Raw genomic sequence first — 20,998 nt, forward strand, 5'->3', positions numbered from 1 at the left:
AAGTTATAAAAGTTGAAGTGCCTCATAAATAATGTGAACTTCAAAAAATGTTTTATTATTTCATGTACAAATATATAAAAATAGACCTGGAGGAATCCAATTAGGTAAAGGATTGAAAGCCACAAGTCTCATCAGTTTATATTTCAAATTTGAGGAAGATATAATGAAAAATGGGGTTCCTGCAAGCTTTTTTCCAAGACTATGTCAGTTCCCTTTCTCCCTCCCCTGCCCGAGGCACATCCCCAGAAATGACATCCCCAAACTAAAATAATTGTAGTTACTGAACAATTTGCTCTACATGCACAATTTAGACATATTTAAAAGAAGACACTTTGGAGTTTATTACCCAAATGTAAAAGTTGAAAAAACTTACACCGAAAAACATTTATAGAATTTAAAGTGTCTTGAAGATAATTTGCACTGCAAGTAACATTGCATTATTTTATGAAAAAATAAATGAAAACAAACCTGGAGGAATCCAGTTAGGTAATTGATTGAAAGCCACAAGTCTCATCAGTTTATATTTCACATTTGAGGAAGATATTATGAAAAATGAGATTTCTGCAATATTTTTCCAAGACTATGTCCAGGTACCAAGAAGCCTCCTTGGATACCTCAAAAAGCAACCTAATGACCAAATGTTATGAAGGGTACTGCAAGCTATTTTAGTCATCATATACACTGTTCCATGCTTTTTCAGTTATAAAATAATCCACACAGCTGTTGCATGGGAAAGAATGGAAAGATAATTAGCACCGCATGTCAAGTAAATAATTCTGTATAGTTTTTATGTGGCTGGCCATTCAATCAACAATCAAACTGATGGGCAGTCGTTTAGACAGCATTCATAAATCAACAATCAAACTGATGGGCAGTCGTTTAGACAGCATTCATACTAAAGGTCGTCCATACAATCAAACTGATGGGCAGTCGTTTAGACACGTATAATGTGTGCATGTTACATAGCAACTCACCGATGTAAAATTGGACCATCTTTTCCGATCCTCAAGCATATCACCCTCGACGCTGTCTTCACTCTCCTCAATTTCGTCATCGCTGCTTCGAGTGATCGCAAATAAAACATCTTCAGCAGAAAAAACTTCTTTTGACGATCCATTTGATGAGATAATCCGTCCAGTAAGTAAGACGCGAAAACAGATGTTGACTGGGGAACCGTCTTTTTACTATGGCTTGTTTGTTGTCAAATGGCGGGGTGTGGTCACAGCCTACGTCGCAGGTTAGCTCCTCAATAGAGAGTGGCTGATTCAAATAAATAAAAAAACATCTTGTTCGCGAGGAATTTAGACTTCCGGGTATCGTTGGAATCGTGCACTGCTTGGCTACATTTTCTATCAGTCATATAATTTCAATTCTTTCATTGGCTTTCGTTGTAAAGACAAAATAATAGGATCAGCATATCATGACATCAAAAAAACTGACCGCAGTGTTTGGATATTTTGACCTATATATTGCCTATCTTTGTATTTGTGTGTGTGTGTGCGGTCTTAATTTGTTCATTACACTCTAAGCAACACACCCATATAACGTTCGGCTACCGGAGTCTGTTTTTATGCATAATTTTATTGCATAACCGACAAGTATGATACTTCACCCTGAAGAAACTTCGATGTAAACAAAGGAATAACCATCGATGTTACAACGTTATTGTTTCTTTGGACTAAAAATGCTCTATGGGATGTTATTCAGTGGACCCTCACCTTTCCATTCAATCTGGAACTTTTAGCAGTGGATGCGTGTGTGGCTCGTTATTACGACACTACTGGTATGTACTCCGTTTTTGATTACGTGTGTTTTGATCTGTACTGCTTACATAAATGCAAGAAATACATTCGTTATAAGCTTTTCATCGAAAAACAGAGCTCTATCATCGATGCTTGAGGCTTACACCTTTAAAATGATATATAGTTTGCCAAGATTAATGATGTTCTTTCACGTTAAATCTATTCATAAACATTAAACTTGTGGGGGGAAAAAACTCTTCCGTGCGCTAGCGCTCTGGCAAAGGTTAACAGGATAACTGAATATTTTGACCCATAAATATATGAACAGGTGAAAAGTTGTTTTACCTAATGATGAAGCCATTGGGTTAACAGAGAAAAAGACCACCCAGCCACATTAAAAAACACTCCATGGAGGGAGACATAAAGAAATAGAGAGGGTTAACAGTCTCTGCCACTTAGCTTGAGTTATTCCCCTGGGATTGTACATTTTGTTTATCTTTGCCAGTTTGGTGTGTGAGATTCACTGGAATGATTCAAGTTTGCCCAGTCATGTGAATGTTGCCATTACATTTATTTCATAAAAATGCGTCCCTGTTGTACGATTAAGAGTTTATTAGAACTTTAGTGTTTTTTTAAGATAAGCATATTTTTACTGCACATTTTAAGAGAGAAAAACAGTCAGAAAAAGAAAGATGTACATTTAGCTACTTATGGACCCTTTTCACAGACTCTAATAGTGTATTTCCACCTTAAATTTGTAAATGTAGCAAACATTTTCTGTTTTAATTACTTAATGTATATTTATAACGCTACATTTTATGTTATATTACTCTGGCATTAAAAAACAAAAAAATAAAATAAACAATTGCAGTAATGGGGTTCAAATACAGCTGCTGAGGAAGTGACAGTAAATTGTGGATATTTGTATTATTATTTTGTTGTTGGAGATAAGGGGAACACAAAAATATATTAGCTATGATGTCCCATTCACCGTTATAGAAGTTTACTGACATTGACATGCAGTTTACCTTCATGTTCCAAAGCCGTGTTCCATTATTGATGACTGTGATTGTGCCAATTCCACATTCCTGGATCAACATCCCTGTTAGCCTTGGAAAAGCATTCCTATCAACCAAACAGATTTTAGGGTTACGTTTAGGGTTAATGTTAGGTTGGTGCTTGCACACTATTCTGATCAACCTATCATTTACCTCTGATTTTAGGGGTGGGGGTATGTTAGGGTTTGGACTATATTTATTTGATAGGAATGTTGTTCTAGGAACATCAAAAGATGCTGATACAGGAGCAAAATCATTCTGACCTTACTATTATATAGCCCAGCAACATTTTAATTTACAAGAATCAATATTTTTGGTGCTCTCTCAGTGAATGCTGTTTTGGATGATTTGTCCAAAGATATCCACCTTTTGCAGTGCAGTCTGCTTTCTGGTGGAGTTTTGATGTGAACTCTAGTGACTCACCTAACCAAGTTTATATCTTTGATTTCTCTCTCCATCTAATTTTCGGGGGGGCTTGTTTTGTAAGAAAATGGATTGAGGATTTACGAGGAAAAAAGAAGAGAGAGGAAGAGAGAAAAAAATCTGAGTGACAGGCAGAGAGAGAATGAGGTTTACGCAAACCTGTCAGCTGCTTCAGAGTTTCTTTGTTTTTATGAAGATAAAGAAATGGGTTTTAAAGGGATAGTTCACCCCAAAAATGAAAATTGTGTCTTCATTTGCACACCCTCATACACTCTCAGATTCCAAACCACTTATTCTTCCATGGGAAAAAAAAAAAAAAAAAGATGTTAGGCTTCTTCCACAGAGGAAAGTCATATGGATTTGGAACAACATGAGGGTGAGTAAAGGATGCTAAAATGTTCATTTTTGGGAAAACTGTCCCCTTTAGTCATTTGCTTTCTGTCAACGTTTTTGACTCTCCTTTGCTCTCTCCTACTCTCTCTCTTTGCACACAGGTGTATTTCCTTGCCCTGGGTTATGATAACAGTAATTTACACTTGAGGGGAGATTATCTTGCCACGCAAATTACGGAGCAGATGGAGGGTGCGAATGGGGGGTTGTGTTTGTCCGGCACATAAGGGTTGTGTAATTCTTTTCAAGCCAAACAGAAGGTACATATGCCCTGGTTTTGTGCTCAAAGCATGTGGCAGAAATCTGCTATTTAGGGAAGGGGGGATCAGAGCACATCCAGGCTCAACATTATGTAACTGTAGTTATAGCAAGACACATAACCCTACAGGCTGATTTCTCTGCAAAAATAAATGCTGTGGGATTTTGTTGATGAATTTTCTGAGAAATGAAACCCATCTTTGATCCACCGCTTTTGAAGGCCATGACCTTTAGCATTCGCTCTCATGGATTTGGCCTTGAAGATGTGCTTTAATACATCTGAGCTGAGATATCCTTCTAAAAAAATGTTGTTTGTGTTCAGCAGAAGAAAGTCATACACATCTGGGATGGAATGAGGGTGAGTAAATGATAAGAGAATTTTCATTTTTGGGTGAACTATCTCTTTAAACCTAACCCTAACCGATAGTGTCGTTAAAGAAAATGTGCAATTGCTGGAGCAGCCACGTCTTTTTGTGTGGCTTCTATTCCAATTTTGACACATGTTGACTCATGTGCAATTCAGGACTCGTTCTTTGGTCCTTTGCAACAGAAGTACAACGATCTAGCTGAGCTTTCGCATAACTTGACTGTGCTTGAATAAACATAATAAATGGATATGTTAAAATGTATCAGTTTACAGGTGTAACACAGTTGAAGGATGGGCAAGGAGGAGGCGAGAACCGGCTTGTCAACATAAATTATATTTTAATGAGAAACTCAAAAACACAAACAAACACACATGACGGACATGTCCGTAATTCTCTCTCTCTCCCCAACAATCGTCACCGGCCGCCTTTATCCCTCGCGCGCCTCATCAGGCTGATTGGGGACCGGTGCGCGATATTCCGACCGGCCCGCCCCCTCCGCTCCACACTCCTCCCGGCGTTATCTCAGGCCGAGGTGCCACCGGCATGGCGTACACCCCCATCCCTGGGGCGGGGTGTATCTTGCGATCCGCGTGGTCATCCCCGCCTTCCTGCGCCCTGGGAGGAGACAGGAGGAAGACAACAACAACAAAAAAAAAACAAAATAGGCGAGGGAAAAGGCCAACACGGTGCGACAGGGAGAGAGAGAGAGAGAGAAAAAGCTCACTCACCGGTTCTCTGATGTACCGTCGCGTGGTCCTCGAACACTCCTCCACACTCAGGCGGGGCGACAGCCGCTCCAACACCAGGCGAACCGGGTGAAACCGCCGACCCCAGCGGGTAGAACAGCGCCTCCGCTTTTCTGGCGGCAAATGGGGACACTCCTCCGCCCCTGGCAGCGGCTCTACCGCTCGGGCGGTCGGAGAGTTTCTTCCCTCCTCCCCTCGCGGACGGCGGTCTTCCCTCGACCCCTCCAGCGTCTCTGGGGACGGCAGGGCACTCCTCCGCCCCGGCAGCGGCTCCCTCGCTCCAGGCGGTCGGGGTATCCAGTCCCCACTTGCCCTGCGGACGGCGGCCGTACCCGCATCGGGCGGTCGAGCTACTCCGTCCCCGGCAGATGGCAGCGGCGCTCCCTGGGTGGGCGGCAGTGTCGAGGACTCTGCGGCGGGCATCCCTCCTCCTTCCGGGTTTCAGCACCAATGTAACACAGTTGAAGGATGGGCAAGGAGGAGGCGAGAACCGGCTTGTCAACATAAATTATGTTTTAATGAGAAACTCAAAAACACAAACAAACACACATGACGGACATGTCCGTAATTCTCTCTCTCTCCCCAACAATCGTCTCCGGCCGCCTTTATCCCTCGCGCGCCTCATCAGGCTGATTGGGGACCGGGCGCGCGATATTCCGACCGGCCCCGCCCCCCTCCGCTCCACAACAGGTCATGCTCTATTTTAAAAATATTTTGCTGTCATAAGATAGCATTGTGTGGAACAGTGCAAAAGTAAGTGTTTATGAACTGATAATCTGCTCTTTTACTCGTGATGTGTGTGAAAGGGAATAAACATCTTTATTGTTGTCTTGCCTGTACTGTTGCTGCGATGTGTGCAACAAGCCATGTAAAAATATATTTGCAAGAATGTAGGGATAGTAACGTGATTATGAGACCATGTTTGAGAATTGACTGGCTTTGTGCTCAGACACTAGGGATTTGGTCTTTTAAACTTGCTTTAAAAAATGTTACGCTCCATAATCCAATCCAAGAACCTGGTGCCCTGTACATTCCCATCTATGTAACCTTTAGTTTCATATATAATGTCTATACAAAAAAGATATATATATATATATATATATATATATATATAACAGAAGTTTGTGCTTATGATCCTCACATGTTGAGCCGTTCTGTTTATGTGGATGATGCAAGGTTGAGCCTGACATGCAACATGTCTTGACTCAATATGTAAATACATGTTATTTATGTATACATATTTCATGTTGATTTCAATGTAATGAGCTGTAATGGAGGTGCCATATGGAGCAGTACACAGCCAGCTTCATTAACCATAATGGCACATTTCCATGAGGAGGAAAAACAGGCAATCACTTGATGTAACCCGCACACACACACACAAGATGAGACAGTCACAATGTGTGTCAAAACTGCGTTTATTTGCAGGCAAACAAAAGTACAGCACAGAAAATCCAGAGGGGGAATGGTCAGGGTAGCGTAGGGTCAAAAGCCGGGGAAACAAAGTCGAGTAAGGGGCAAATCCGGAGAGAGTGGTCAACGAGAGTGGGGAGGTCGAAGCCGGGAACCAGGATCAGAGTAGACGGGACTAGTGGGAGCAAAAGACAGGGGAACAAGGGGAGCTGGCAAGCTAAGAGGAGGACAAGAGGAGATCAAAACTAGACGAGACTAGCGGGGGGCAAAGACACGGGAAACTAAATACAATAACCAACAGGAGTGAGACGAATGGGTTGTGATATATATAGGGGCGAGTGCAGGTGTAAACAATGATAGGTGATGAGACGAGTGCAGGTGAAACTAATGTGCAGGAGTGCAGGTGGTCATAATGTTCTGGGGGATTGGAAACGCGTGAGAAACTCGAGGAAGGGAGATAACCTACGAGCATGTGAGCGAGTAGGAGCAAAGTGGGCGTGAGGGCTCGAGCGAGCAAAAAAGAGTGTGCAAAGCTCGAGGGGGCGGAGCGAGGGAGTGAGGTCGAGGGAGTGAGTGTGTGTGCGACGAAGCGGGGATGGGGCAGAGGAGCGGGGTTCGTGACACTTGACTCTCACACTTTAATCACATTTAAAAAGCTTCCAAAGATGCAAAGTAAATGAATGAATGAATGACTCAGAGAAATAATAATACATGAATCGATGTTTGGACAAAGTGAGATTGCTATGTGGCTTGGGTGTTTAAAAGATAGCAGATGCATTGCCAGCTATAGCAGGAAACCTCTCTGAGTTTTGTGTTTTGTTTTGGTTCTTCCCGCTAAAGCAAAGTTGTTATGCTTGGGTTAAATACCTTTGGGCATTTGGGCTGTTTTGTATAAATTACAGCACTGATGTTGCAATTCTGAGTCACACACCAGCATTAATACAGTAATTACAGAAAAGGCTCTGTGTTATCTTGAAACAGTGGCTTATGCAAGAGTGGTTAGTGAAGCCAAATATGAAATATGCTCAAATAGACTGCATGTATAACCCATACTCTCTCCATCTGTGTTTGTTCTTAGGAGTCGGAATCCATCTGGCTCTCCTCGTCCACGCTCCATGAAGAAGATACACTTTATTAAGAACATGAGGCAGTACGACACCAGGGGCAGCAGGTGTGTTTATACACTTCTATGGGTGTGTGTGGGTTTTGAGGTTGTCAATAAATACCAGGGCATATATCATCCTCTTCTCAGACCCGTCTCCTTATAAAGTTTGTGTGTGTGTGTGCATGCGTTCGTGTGTGCGTGTGTGTGTGTGTCGGTCTGTCTTTTCCCACACTATTCATGATTTCTCCTCCTTTTTAGAAAACAAACAGAATGACTTTATCTGCCTCAGTGTCAGTATTTCCTCACAGGGCAGGATGTAGTTTGGCAGTGATCCTCTACACATGCTTTATGCTGTGCTTATGTAAGATTTATTACTGACAGGATGCTGCATCATCTCAATGACAGATTAATTTGATGTGCTGAATTGTAATGTCAAACATTTCTTGATGAAGTTGAAGTTATGGATTTCACATGCGAAGGGGGTATTTACAAAAAACTGTAGCAAAAAACAGGCTGAATAATTCTAAGGGTCAGAGCGCTGGTGGAAAAAGGGACTTGACTAACATTTGAATCCTTCCGCATGTACAGTATGATCAAACCGCTGTGATTACACTAGGCAGGGCTCAGACACTTACGATCAAACCACTGTGATCTGAATTCCAGCTGCTGTTTACCAGCTAAAGAGGGACTGAGGCAGTTGTCATAATGAACTAGCTGCTCAAATAGTATTTCAACATCACAATATCTGTATTTTTATGTTACAAACTTTCAAACAATCAAAAATGAAAGTTTGAAGCCATTACTGTCGTAGTGCATGTAGCATGCGTTTTGATGTAGCGAGGCGGCCATGTTTTCTGACGTCAAACAAAGAATGCTGGGAAAGTGGAAGGGCTTTTAGAACCTTCTATGCTTGTAATACGAACTCCGAATCCCATGTTGCATTGCATGTAATCAATATGGTGGCGCACATAGCTGGTGTTATGGATCAACTGGGGATCAGGTTAATAATTGTACTTGCATTTTCAGCAGATTAGTTTAATGTGAATTGTCGAGCAAAGAAAATACATTTTGTACATTATAAAACATTTTGGTATCAATATTAAATAGCATTATTAAATCGCATATTGAATGATTTTGTTTGCAACACTAAAGCATAATTTACTGATATTTATCAACAACAGTGTGAGGGGTAACGCAATAAAAGTAACATCCATTACTTAATCAGATAACTTTTTCAAGTAACAAGTAAAGTAATGCAATATTTGTTATTTTAGACCATAATATCTGAGTTACTTTTTAAATAAAGTAACACGTTGCTTTTGTACACCTCTACTTTCACTGTATTGTGAGAAATCTGGAGCAAAAGTGTGGAAACTTCGGGGAGGAGACGTAGTGCATGATGGGCACTGTAGTTCTATAGAGTGTGAGGACTAGACTAGACAGAGACTATTTAGCAGAGAGATGATTCATTTATATTTAAATGGATGGGAGAAACTGGAATGCCCAACCAAGAAGCTCTAGCACTTTTCGCCCCACCTTGCAGGTAAATGAGCCAATCAACTTTTTGCTACAGAAATCGCCTGTCAATCAACTTGCTAACGTGCATAGCATAATATGAGGTCAACATTCAGGTGATTCATGTGTTAATTCACACTGCAATAAAAATCAATAAATGTGTTTAGGCAGAGGGATTATAAAACTATTCTTTCCCTGGACACAACATGATACACAGGGTGGATTTGTACGTAGAGAAAATGTCTTAGTTTCTAAAAAGATTCTACATTGATGTTTTATAATAAATAAGCAGTTTAAGTAGTTTGATTCATGAAAAAAAATTTTTATGACATTTTGTTTGCAGTAAAAACGATTCCATTCAAGTTGTATCAACATGCGCCTTTGAAGTTGAATGCAATCAACCAGTGGCGTCTGTACGCACCGTGAATCAACTCAAAACAAGCGTGCACTGAGATGACTTAAGTGAAAAATATTATTTTATTATCAGATGCATTCCTTATATGATGACATATGTGATGTAGGTTCAAGTGTTGGACTTTGCTGCTTTAGATAAGACATATGAATAATTGCATTCAATTATTCATATTGGCTGCCATTGATGGAAAAACAAATCATGCATCTTCATGTTATTGATTCTTTATTATAAATATGACATGAAGACTTTCTAAATATCTGTTTGTTTACTATGTTGTTTTGACATGAGTAGCTAGCATGTCCTGTAACGTCTCTTGTATGCATACAGTATTTGTATGGAATGCATAGCATAGCAGAAGAGAAAGTGGCTGTGAGAAAAAAGTAGCTTAAAAATAATGCAAAAGTAACACTTTACTTTCCATAAAAAAATCATTCTTAATTACTCTTTTTTTAAGGAGTAACACAATATTTATATATACATTTATATATATACTTTTAAAAGTAACGTTACCCAAGTAATGTTGCTTTTATTCCTTTATAATGAATAATGGCTTTATTAACTATAATACTTTGAGTAACTTTCTTTGACCATTATATATAACAATGTGAAGGAATAATTATAAATGGGACACTGGTCCAGTGGTAATTCATACTGGCAGTAAACAAATGGCCTGGGTTCAAATCCTGATTAGTCAGGACAAATTTGAAGCTTTGCTGCAGATTATGATGTATTTTTAGCAGGTCTATTGAAAACTATTTTGTAAATCACATACACAGACACAGTTGTATCGTTTTAAATAAATTAATCAAAATTGCAACTGAATCTAACAGCCAGTAATTACTGTATTCTCTACTGAATTTTCTGAGAATGGTTGAATTACTGAGAAGAACAAAAAATGTGAACTACATTTTATAAAGTTTACAGGCTTTTTAAAATTGTCTAAAATTTTAAGATAAAAAAATCTTAAGATTTTGCCTAATAAAACAAAATTATTCGATTTATGAAGATCTTTCTCGTGCTTTATTAGAGTACCATTTATTCTTACCCATTGGTCATTTTGCCCTTTATACTTGCTCTCCATCAAAAATATTGTACTGTTCTGAAAAATCTTTTGACAGTGTCCTTGATAGAAAAGAAAAAGGTTAAGGGGACCTCATGAAATATAAATATATATATATATATATATATATATATATATATATATATATATATATATATATTTTTTGGGAATGATCTTTAACATATTTTGTTAATGCTTGCATGAGTTGTGTTGTGAGGCTGAGGGCTGCCCTTAAAGGGATAATTTACCCAAAAATGAAATTTCTCTCATCATTTACGCTCCCTCGCATCCTAGCTATTTATGACTTTCTTCTGCTGAACACAAACAAAGATTTTTAGAGGAATATTTCAGCTCTGTAGGTCCATACAATGCAAATAAATGGTAGCCAGAAATCTGGAGGCCCAAAAAGCACATAAAGGTAGCATAAAAGTAATACATAAGACTCTAGTTGTTAAGTCCATGTCTTCAGAAGTGATTTGAGTGGGTGAGAAACAGATCAATATTTAAGTATTATTTTTACTACAAATTCTCCTCCCTGCCCAGAACGTGGTGATATGAAAAAGAATATTAATAAAAAAAGAAAGAATGTAAAAGTGAAAGGATAGATAGATAGATAGATAGATAGATAGATAGATAGATACATAGATACATAGATAGATAGATAGATAGATAGATAGATAGATAGATACATAGATACATAGATAGATAGATAGATAGATAGATAGATAGATAGATAGATAGATAATAAAAAAACACTAAAATATTGATCTGTTTCTCATCCACACCTATCATATTGTTTCTGAAGACATGGATTTAACCTCTTAAGTTGTATGAATTACTTGTATGCTGCCTTTATGTGCTTTTTGTGTTCTGCAGAAGAAAGAAAGCCTTACATATCTGGTATGGCAGGACGGTGAGTAAATGTTTTCATTTTTGTGTGAACTATCCCTTTAAGAAAAAGTCTTTTTTTAATGGATGTTTTCCATGAGATCTGGCCTTCTTCCAGCTGATGAACGACAGCTCTGTTTATTAAAGATTATAAAATCCCATTTATAAACTGTCCCAAAGAGACACCAGTCCTTATTTTCCTCTTCGTTTTCCCAAGCTTTGGGTTCTTTTTTCCCTATACACTTGCACACACACATATGCACCTACTCACTTTCACAGGGTCACAGAGAGGATTAGGGGGGCAAAATGAAAATCGATAAGGTATTTTTCACTGCCAGATCACCAGATCATGATATATGCCTTGCATTCAGTACCCTCATTTATTGCATGTAATAAACTGTTACCCGGTGTGATTATTGAGTGTGATCAGGGACATCACTGGAAATAAATGACATACAGGGCTTAACCCATTAGTGCCATATCAAACCGCAAAGCTTCCTGTACTTTAAGTGTAAAAAATTATATTTGCATATTGATATATCCTGTGATATTCTGTGGGTAATAAAGGTCACGAGTTAAAATAGTATGAGTTAGAACAAGTCAAATTGCAACTGTATCTCTCTGTATTTGGATTTATATTTGTTGATATAGCCAATGTGGATATATATATTATAGTGACTTCCCTGCTCAGTACTGGTTTAAAAATATTTTAAACATGCATAGCTGACACAGATACCACCCCACTTCCTGTGCATGTGTGTGTATGTATGCGTGAAAATGACAGAGAACTGTAGTCTGTGAGGCCAATAGTGCAGGTGTTCTGGCTCTATGTGTGTAAGTGTGTGTGATGGTTGATCAGACACAAGTGTATTTTAAAGGCTGTTTTTTGATCAGTCTGCTGTCGCAGGTGCTGTGTTTGTTCCCGTTGGTGATCTGAGAGATCAGAAGTGTGTCATTAATGTTATGAATGTAAAGGTATTGAGTAATGATCTGTGTAGTGTGTGTAATTGTGTGCAATGCTAACCAGTCTCTGTTCATCAATGCAGGATTGTGTTAATCTGCGCCAAAAGGTCTTTGTGTGCTGCCTTCTCTGTGCTGCCGTATGGAGAGAGCTTCCACATCAGGTATTAAAACACACACACACACACACAATTTACATATTTAAATGAAATGGTTATATAGTGTGGTGAAGACCAGCAAAAAGAGCAGCTTTTGCCAGCAAGAAAGTCTTTGCTGGTGCAGGCTGGTTTATACTGGTTAATATTGGATTGGTGCTGTTCACAAAGCAGAACTTGGTTAAAATTGTTGACTAAGGAACCCTTCAAAACCTATCATAATGAGAATGGTTGCCATCAGCATGCCCTAGTTATAAAATGTTTTTCTTCAACAGTAAATCTGGGGTAACTTTCTATAAGGCACCACTGTCAGAAAATGAATTAAACACAATGACAGAAACAATCCAAAAGCTATTTACACCATGTGAAGGACACCCTAAATGGAAGAAATGACAAGAACTTCTCTGGGTATTCATATTCAGGCAGAGTTGGATTGGGGGAAAATGGTGCAGGAAGGAATTTTTCCCACATCCCTGACCAGGGCCTGGCATGACACGACCACGACCCTCTCTCCTTTCCCACCCTCTACTTTTACACATCCACAAAATGGACAAACAAGGAAACAGACCTTGGGAAACATTCTCTTTTTTTCTTTCACTCTCATTTTTCCATCGTTATTTTTTCTGATATATAAATAGATGTAAGTAGAGGAAATTGCACAGCCGTGTTACACAATCACTCTAAGACTGTAGATAAGAGATGCTTGGGGTGTGTGTGTGTTTGTGTGTTTGGGGGGCGGGGGTCGTTTGGGAGGTTTACGAGAAAAGGGTATTATGCTATAAATGTTGTTAAAAATCAAATCATTTAAAAAAAACATACTAAACTATGTTTTTAAAAAATTTTAAATGCAGAACGTTTTTTGTGAGGTTAGGGGATAGAATCTATAGTTAGTACAGTATAAAAATCATTATGTCTATGGAGAGTCCTCATAAGGATAGTCGCACCAACGTGTGTGTGGGTGTGTTTAATTCGTGTCAATTTCTAAACTTATCTGTGTGGCGATGGGGCGTGGCCAAGCAGCGTCTGGGCAGAGTGAGGCTGGGGGAGACGAGTGGTGAACGAGTTCCACTTGTGCGCCACACCTTCCTCGTGTTCCAGTGAGGAGTGACGTGATTATTTATGTGCAGCAGCAGATGGAGAGAGAGATGCACATCTATGTATGTTTGTGTGTCAGCAGGCTGAAAAGTATTGCTGTTGTGTGTTTAGTTGTTGTGTTGAAAAGTATGTTTTTATTTATTAGGCTGAAGAGCTGACCATATTTGTAACGCTGAAAAGTGTGATTAAAATTGACTTACGTTGGATTGTTCACCCGGCTCCCGCTTCCTCCTTCCCATCCGAGCAAGAAAGTCTTGTCACAATCTATCAGTGCTTAAAGAGCAGCGCTGTGCACAGCATGCTCTTATCCACAGTTCACATCTGCCTGGAAAGAAAAAACAAATGATTTATGTATCTGGTTGAGTTTAAAGCTGTCTGTATTGGGATGTCAGATGTGTCCGTGTCTGTTTATGTAGTGCACTAAACTTTAGTTTGATGACAAAACTGTCAAAATTGTGATGTTTTTACTCTTCCTTTGAGAATTGCATATGTAAATGAGCTCTGTTATGACTGGCTTGTCTGGTATTGATATAATGTACCGTCTTAATTACTGATTCCATTGACTATAGCAAAATGTTCAAGTTGAAGCATCTGTCCATCCCTCTCTTTCTTTTAGTGACCCTCGTTTGGATGCTCAACGACGGAGGCACTCCTCCGGTGGAATATCCAACACTCTAGAGATGCCTGCCGGGCTGGAGGGGGTAGAGCTGGGCATCTACGGCAGGGTAAGAGCTTGTCATTCTCTCCCTGCACATGTCAGTCAATTTGAGGGGGAATGTCATGGGGTATTGTGCTCAGAGTAACAATCAACCTGCTCCATAGTGACAGGTTTATATATCTGTATTTGATGCACTATAGGAGGTTAAATGCACTGTCGGGATGTGCCAGGCTGACAGTTACTATGATCTTATTTGTTGTGCAGACGGTGTCGTACGCCAAGTTCCTGTACCCCACTAATGCTCTGGACCGCCACAAGCCCTCAGTGGACCTCGCTCTACCAATGCTCTATTCCAGAAACAGCATCCCTCATAGTTACCCGCCTTCTCGTCTCAACAGCACTGTGGGACTGGATCTGGGTATGTCACACACACATATTCACACACACACTTGTACAGCTATACTTGTGAGGACTTCCCATAGGCATCTACAGTATATTTTCTTAAATTAGGCTAACTATCGGAATCGTAAGCTCAACAAAGGCAGTGCTGTGCTTTATGGTGCAGAAGCATCACGGGCAACCCAAGTTAGAGTTGGACTGAATTGGCCAATATTAGAAGCAGCAGTGCTTGGGAAGCTTCTTTGAATCTGTATTTTCTCAAAATACACACTACTTATAAATGAAAGTTAATAAACTACAGTCAATAACTAAGGTGTTGGGAAAGGCCAATAACCGATTAATCGGCCAATTGGCCAACACGGTCACAGTCAGTGGTGGTGGCTGGTGGCTGGTGGCGTAGTGGGCTAACGCACAGAACTTGTAAGCAGAAGTTTGCTGGTTTGATCCCCTCAAGCCACCACCATTGTGTCCTTGAGCAAGGTACTTAACTCCAGGTTGCTCCGGGGGGATTGTCCCTGTAAAAGTGCACTGTAAGTCGCTTTGGATAAAAGCGTCTGCCAAATGCATAAATGTAAATGTCAAAGACCAGATGCAGTTTATAGTTCAACCAAAATCCCTATAATAACTAGAGATAAAGGAAGATTTGGTGCATAACATGGGAGTTTTAACTATAAGCAAGCCAGAAACACACTTGGGACTCTTATTTTGAAATTACTGAGATTACAATGCTCTATATTTGAGTATTTACCAATTTAAGCTTTTTTTATAGCCTATATATTAACCAGATGAAGGCTTTTGTGTGTGTGTGTGTGTGTGTGTGTGTGTGTGTGTGTGTGTGTGTGTGTGTGAGCGTGTATTTATCACTTTGTGGGGACCAAATGTCCCCATAAGGATAGTAAAACCCGAAATTTTTGACCTTGTGGGGACATTTTGTCAGTCCCCATGAGGAAAACAGCTTATAAATCATACTAAATTATGTTTTTTGAAAATGTAAAAATGCAGAAAGTTTTCTGTGAGGGTTAGGTTTAGGGGTAGGGTTAGGTTTAGGGGATAGAATATAAAGTTTGTACAGTATAAAAACCATTATGTCTATGGAAAGTCCCCATAAAACATGGAAACACAACATGTGTGTGTGTGTGTGTGTGTGTGTGTGTGTGTGTGTGTGTGTGTGTGTGTGTGTGTGTGTATTACACCAGACAAGGTTTGAGAAATAAGGTACACTAACAGAATACTTTATATGCAACACCTGTACACCTTAATATTCATGTGATTATCTGATCAGCCAATCATGTGGCAGAGATGCAATGCATAAAATAATGCAGATACTGGTCAGGAACTTCAGTTAATGTTCACATCAACCATGAGGAAAAATGTGATCTCAGTGATTTCGACCGTGACTTGATAGTGAAGATAGTGAATTTTGACAAAGTCCGTTTAAGGACTCTTAAAAAGGAGTCCTTTAAGCAGGAGCTCAAGTGAATAAGTGCATCAATTTGGTGATGCTACAGTGCTACTCGTTGGAACATGTAGCCCATTACAGGAAAAGCTACACTGTTGTGAATATACTGTTGTCTCACTACTGAAAAATGTAGTTAAATTAGTAGCATTGTCACTTTTAGTAAGTTACTGCCCAGCACTGAGAAACAGATCATTTCAGTGCTTACTGTTTCCAATTCAAACAGTAATCTCTCTCTCTCTCTCTTTGCCAGGTTTCAAATGTACAAAACTTTTATCCATCTACATTAGAACATGTCGATATCAGATTTTCTTTCAGCTTAAAAGTACTTAAAAATCTTTTAATGGAAAAACTGGATGGTAAACACACTGAAATTGTCTTTCATTCATGTGTGAATTGTTATATTAACTCTGCATGTTTGCAACAAACGCACACACAATGGAGTGTGTAATAACTGATGGAAGAGGGTGGGGACATTTCAATCAACTTGGCAGGCCTGATGATTATCACAGCATCTCAGGCACAGATGTGTGTGTGTGTCATAATTACTAATGCTGCTATTCCTGTATTCTAATAATTAGTGAGTGTATGAGTCATTAACACAACTCAACAGCTCTCTGTACCCTTATTTAAATATAGCATATTTAGCAACCCTACATTAGCAACACATGTGTCAACCTTATGTATGTATTGAAAAAGTTTCTTATTGTAAGTACAACTAAGTACTGTTTTTCCAGTGTGTGGCTGAATTCTCTTTACTAGAGCTCGCTTAGTCAATAATGCACAACAGTTCTCGTGTCAAACACAAATAAACACCATGTTCAGTTGTATTCACAGTATGTGCCTGGATTGGCTGATTGCACAGCTATGTCCTTGTATGTGTTTATATTTATGTGTTTGTCCCATTTCTCAGGCCTAGAAGACATTGACTATGACCCTAACCTGCTCAGTGACCCCCAGTGGCCATGTGGAAAACACAAAAGAGTTCTCATCTTCGCCTCATACATGGTGAGAAAGAAAACAATAGAGGGGGCTTTTTACTTTTAAACTCCACATCTTCACTTCACACTTATTACTATAAGTGACTGGTAGAATCAAGTATAAATGGATTCATCAGAGATACCAGGTCAGATTTGGCCTAATGGATACTTTTTAACTTTAATTCACCCAGCAAACATATATGAGGGACGAAGGAATGGCTCATCTTTGTGATGAAGCCTCTGTTGAGCTGAAAGCAGGGTGGTCTGACCTACAGACACAGATAAACATCATCTATCTAGTTTATGTCATTACTAACCACTGGATAATACTGCTTATAATAACACGCATGCATTCTGTGCAGTGTTTTGAAATGCGTTCTATTGCTTTAATCTTTCTAATGTATATTCTTGGTGTTTTTCTCTCTCTCTCTCTCTCTCTCTCTCTCTCTCTCTCTCTCTCTCTCTCTCTCTCTCTCTCTCTCTCTCTCTCTCTCTCTCTCTCTCTCTCTCTCTGTCATTCCTCCGCAGACAACAGTAATAGAGTACGTCAAGCCATCAGATCTAAAGAAGGACATGAATGAGACTTTTAAGGAAAAATTCCCCCACATCAAGCTCACACTGAGCAAAATCAGAAGGTATGCACAAACACCAAATAAATAAATGGAATAACTATAAATATTACTGTAGTCCTGCATAGCCAGATTTTTGACTATCGGCATAGAGTTTGGTCCAATTTGTAGACTATTCTGGCTAAAAATAGCCCACCTAAACTGTAACGGTCTGCCTGACTGACATGACAAGTGATTCATTACAGTTTGTTTTGCTTTTATTTGCCATTCATGGTCAGGTTGGTCTAAAATGGTAGATACCATAATAATAGACTGCTGTGGAAACAAACAGGAGTGTAAACACTTTAGAAATTATCTGAAATGTTTAATCAGAATTGTGTCCATCCAAAAGTAATAAGTATACATTATTTCTCAGGCATAACCAAGAAAAATGGATATCTAGTTTACTTGCTACTAGGCACCTTAAAACAATACTAAACTACCACTAAATTAAGTTCCAAATATAGGTTTGGGAGGAGCTTGTTCATATAGGCCTGCCAATCAGCTCCCTAGGATATATAACCGACTGTTTCCCTCACACCAGTGACGATGCTTCTGTCATCCCTCACCTCCCCATCTCTGCCTTTATACTTTATAACGCCTATGCCAATAATTATTCAAAATTGTCTGGGGGGATCTTATAGCTTTAGCCTAGTTCTGTGCTTGAGCCCCTCCATTATGGACACCAAGCCAAATCCGTTTACCTTAATGCGCTCCAGGTCTGAGGGTGCTTTCACACTGGCTGTTTAGTTCGAAACAGAGTACAATTTGCATTAAAAATTGGTAATGTGAAAGCTGTCATGCGGACAAGGATGCACACCATGGTAACAAACCCGAGACTACCTGTAGGAGGTGGTCTGAGTTTGGTTGCAATGTAACTGTAGCTCGATTCGCGCGAATGTGAAAGTAACTCGGGTGCGCAGTAAAGTAACCTGCGCATGCTTTTTAGCCGATGACGACATCATTCGCTTCGACAACACACGAGGATCCAGTCATTCCTGAAAGTCCCAAAAAAGTAAAACCACAATGACATACAAGTACAATCAACACTATAAATACTGTCTATCAATCTATACACCTTATAAATACTATATACAAATACTATTATAGGTTATAAATATAGGGTATAATAGAGATGACAGTGGCGATAACTTCACCTTTTACACAAGCGTTAGCATGCAGTGTAAACAAAGATGCAAATGAATTCCTTGCAATCAGCTGTCTCCTCAAAAAACGCAGTTTGTGAGCAGTAGCAAGTCTCCTTCCCCTGGACATCTGATCAGTTACATCATGAAGCGCACATATACGCAGTTGTCGTTCACTCATAATGGCACCAAAATAACAAAAAAGCAGAAAGTATGATGAGTCGCACTTTGTTCTCCATGCTTGTTTGTGATTATGTATAATGAACACAAATGGAACGGGGTTCGATTGAATCAAGTGAGTGTGAAACCAGACCAACACTGCTGGGGGCACCAGGAACAATCGTGCTCCGAATCGGATCGCAGCAAACGTGCGCAGTGTGAAAGCCTCCTAAATGAACCAGTGAATTTGTGAACCTGAAAATGTGTTCGTAATTCTATACCTGAGAGAGCACTCATGTTCCACTGTATCTTTTAGCAATTAATTAATGCAAAAAATGAGTCAAACTCAGAAGCTATTATTTTTTTGTCTTATTTATTTTACTCTATTCCTCTCATTTTATATTGCCCATTCTTGATCAGTTTGAAAAGAGAAATCCGCTCAGTGGGAGAGGAGTCCGGTTTGCAACCAGTCACCATAGCGATGGCGTTTGTTTACTTTGAGAAGCTGGTCCTCCAGGGGCGATTGAATAAGCAGAACAGGAAGCTGGTGACGACCGCGTGCCTCCTGCTCGCCGCCAAGATCAGCAGTGACCTGAAGAAACAAGAGGTCACACAGTTGATTGACGTGAGTTGGGTTCTGTGAAACACACTGCAATTGTACAGACAACACTAGTGTTGGAGAACATTACTTTTAAAAGTAGCATGTTACATTATTGAGCTATACATAACAAATTACATTACATCATTATTTATTATGGAAAGTTATGCTTTTTGCATTATTTTATTTAGATTTCTTTGCTGTCAGCTGGCCGTAAGAAGTTCACTCTCTTCACTCTTTTTCTCTTTGGTAGCTCTGTGCTTGGTTTCCTGATGTTTTTCAACTTCAAAGTTGTATATTTTGCTGTAGAGACGCATTTAACCACAAAAGATGTATAGACCATGGTGCCAGTTGCAGTGTAGACAGCAGTGTGCTTATGTAATGCCGTTATGCATAAGGGAGAGGTAAACAGAATAAATAATTAAATAATCATTAACACTTTACAATTAGGTTGCATTCATTAACATCAGTTAATGCATTAAGTATCATGAACTAGCAATGAAAAATATGTTTTTTACAGAATTTATTCATCTTGGTTAAAGTTGATTCATAAATATATTATTGTTAATTATTACTTCATGTTAGTTCATACTGCATTAAACAAAGTACTTTATTATTAAATAAAGTTATTAACTTGTCACGGATTGAGGGGCTCAGGACCCACATGCAGAGTAAAAAAAATACAAAAATAAAACACAAAAATCCAACATAAAACATTTTGTCCTGTCAGACAAAAATACAGACTGACACAGGACCGTGACATAAATTATACAACTTTTAATATTACACATGTTAAGCTCAATCGACATCATTTGTAGCATAATGTTGATTACCATAAAAAATTATTTTGACTTGTCTCTCCTTTTCTTTAAAGAAAGCTATAATCTGGGTTCCAGCAAGGCACTTAAAATTGAAGTGAATGGGGCCAATCTGTCAATGTTAAAATACTTTCTGTTTCAAAAGTATAGCCACTAGACATAAACAATATGCGTATTAACATGATTTTAGTGATAAAATCGCTTACTAACCTTTTCTGTGTGAAGTTATATTCAATTTTACAACAACGACGTAACGCTGTAATCCTTAAAACCACCGTAAAATAATAATTTTATAATAACAGAAGAATTTAATGCTTTTATAAAAATATAAACTTTACATTTCTGCCTTTAATCCCTCCAAATAGTGGGCTCATTCACTTCCATTGTAAGTGACTCACTGTAACCTTATTTTCTAAAACTTTTAACCCCAGTTTTGAATGCCTAATTCCCAATGTGCTCTAAGTCCTCGTGGTGGCATAGTGACCTCAATCTGGGTGGTGGACGACGAATCTCAGTTGCCTCCACGTCTGAGACCGTCAATCCACTGTTGATTGAGCTTAACTTGTATTCTTTAAAAAAAAGTAAA

At 39.1% G+C, this 20,998-nt stretch overlaps 1 protein-coding gene across 1 annotated transcript in view; it reads left to right on the forward strand.

Annotated features, from left to right (window-relative positions):
* cables2b (Cdk5 and Abl enzyme substrate 2b) overlaps positions 1-20,998 on the forward strand; it is a 42,960-nt gene that overhangs the window by 15,487 nt on the left and 6,475 nt on the right. Inside the window, exons 2-8 of the mRNA XM_052092109.1 lie at positions 7,477-7,569; positions 12,428-12,505; positions 14,208-14,316; positions 14,514-14,667; positions 17,018-17,112; positions 17,613-17,719; positions 19,417-19,621. Coding sequence (XP_051948069.1) covers positions 7,477-7,569; positions 12,428-12,505; positions 14,208-14,316; positions 14,514-14,667; positions 17,018-17,112; positions 17,613-17,719; positions 19,417-19,621 — 841 coding nt within the window. The remainder of the gene's footprint in view (positions 1-7,476; positions 7,570-12,427; positions 12,506-14,207; positions 14,317-14,513; positions 14,668-17,017; positions 17,113-17,612; positions 17,720-19,416; positions 19,622-20,998) is intronic.

Source organism: Xyrauchen texanus, chromosome 25, assembly GCF_025860055.1.
Source record: "Xyrauchen texanus isolate HMW12.3.18 chromosome 25, RBS_HiC_50CHRs, whole genome shotgun sequence".
NCBI classification, from domain to species: domain Eukaryota; kingdom Metazoa; phylum Chordata; class Actinopteri; order Cypriniformes; family Catostomidae; genus Xyrauchen; species Xyrauchen texanus.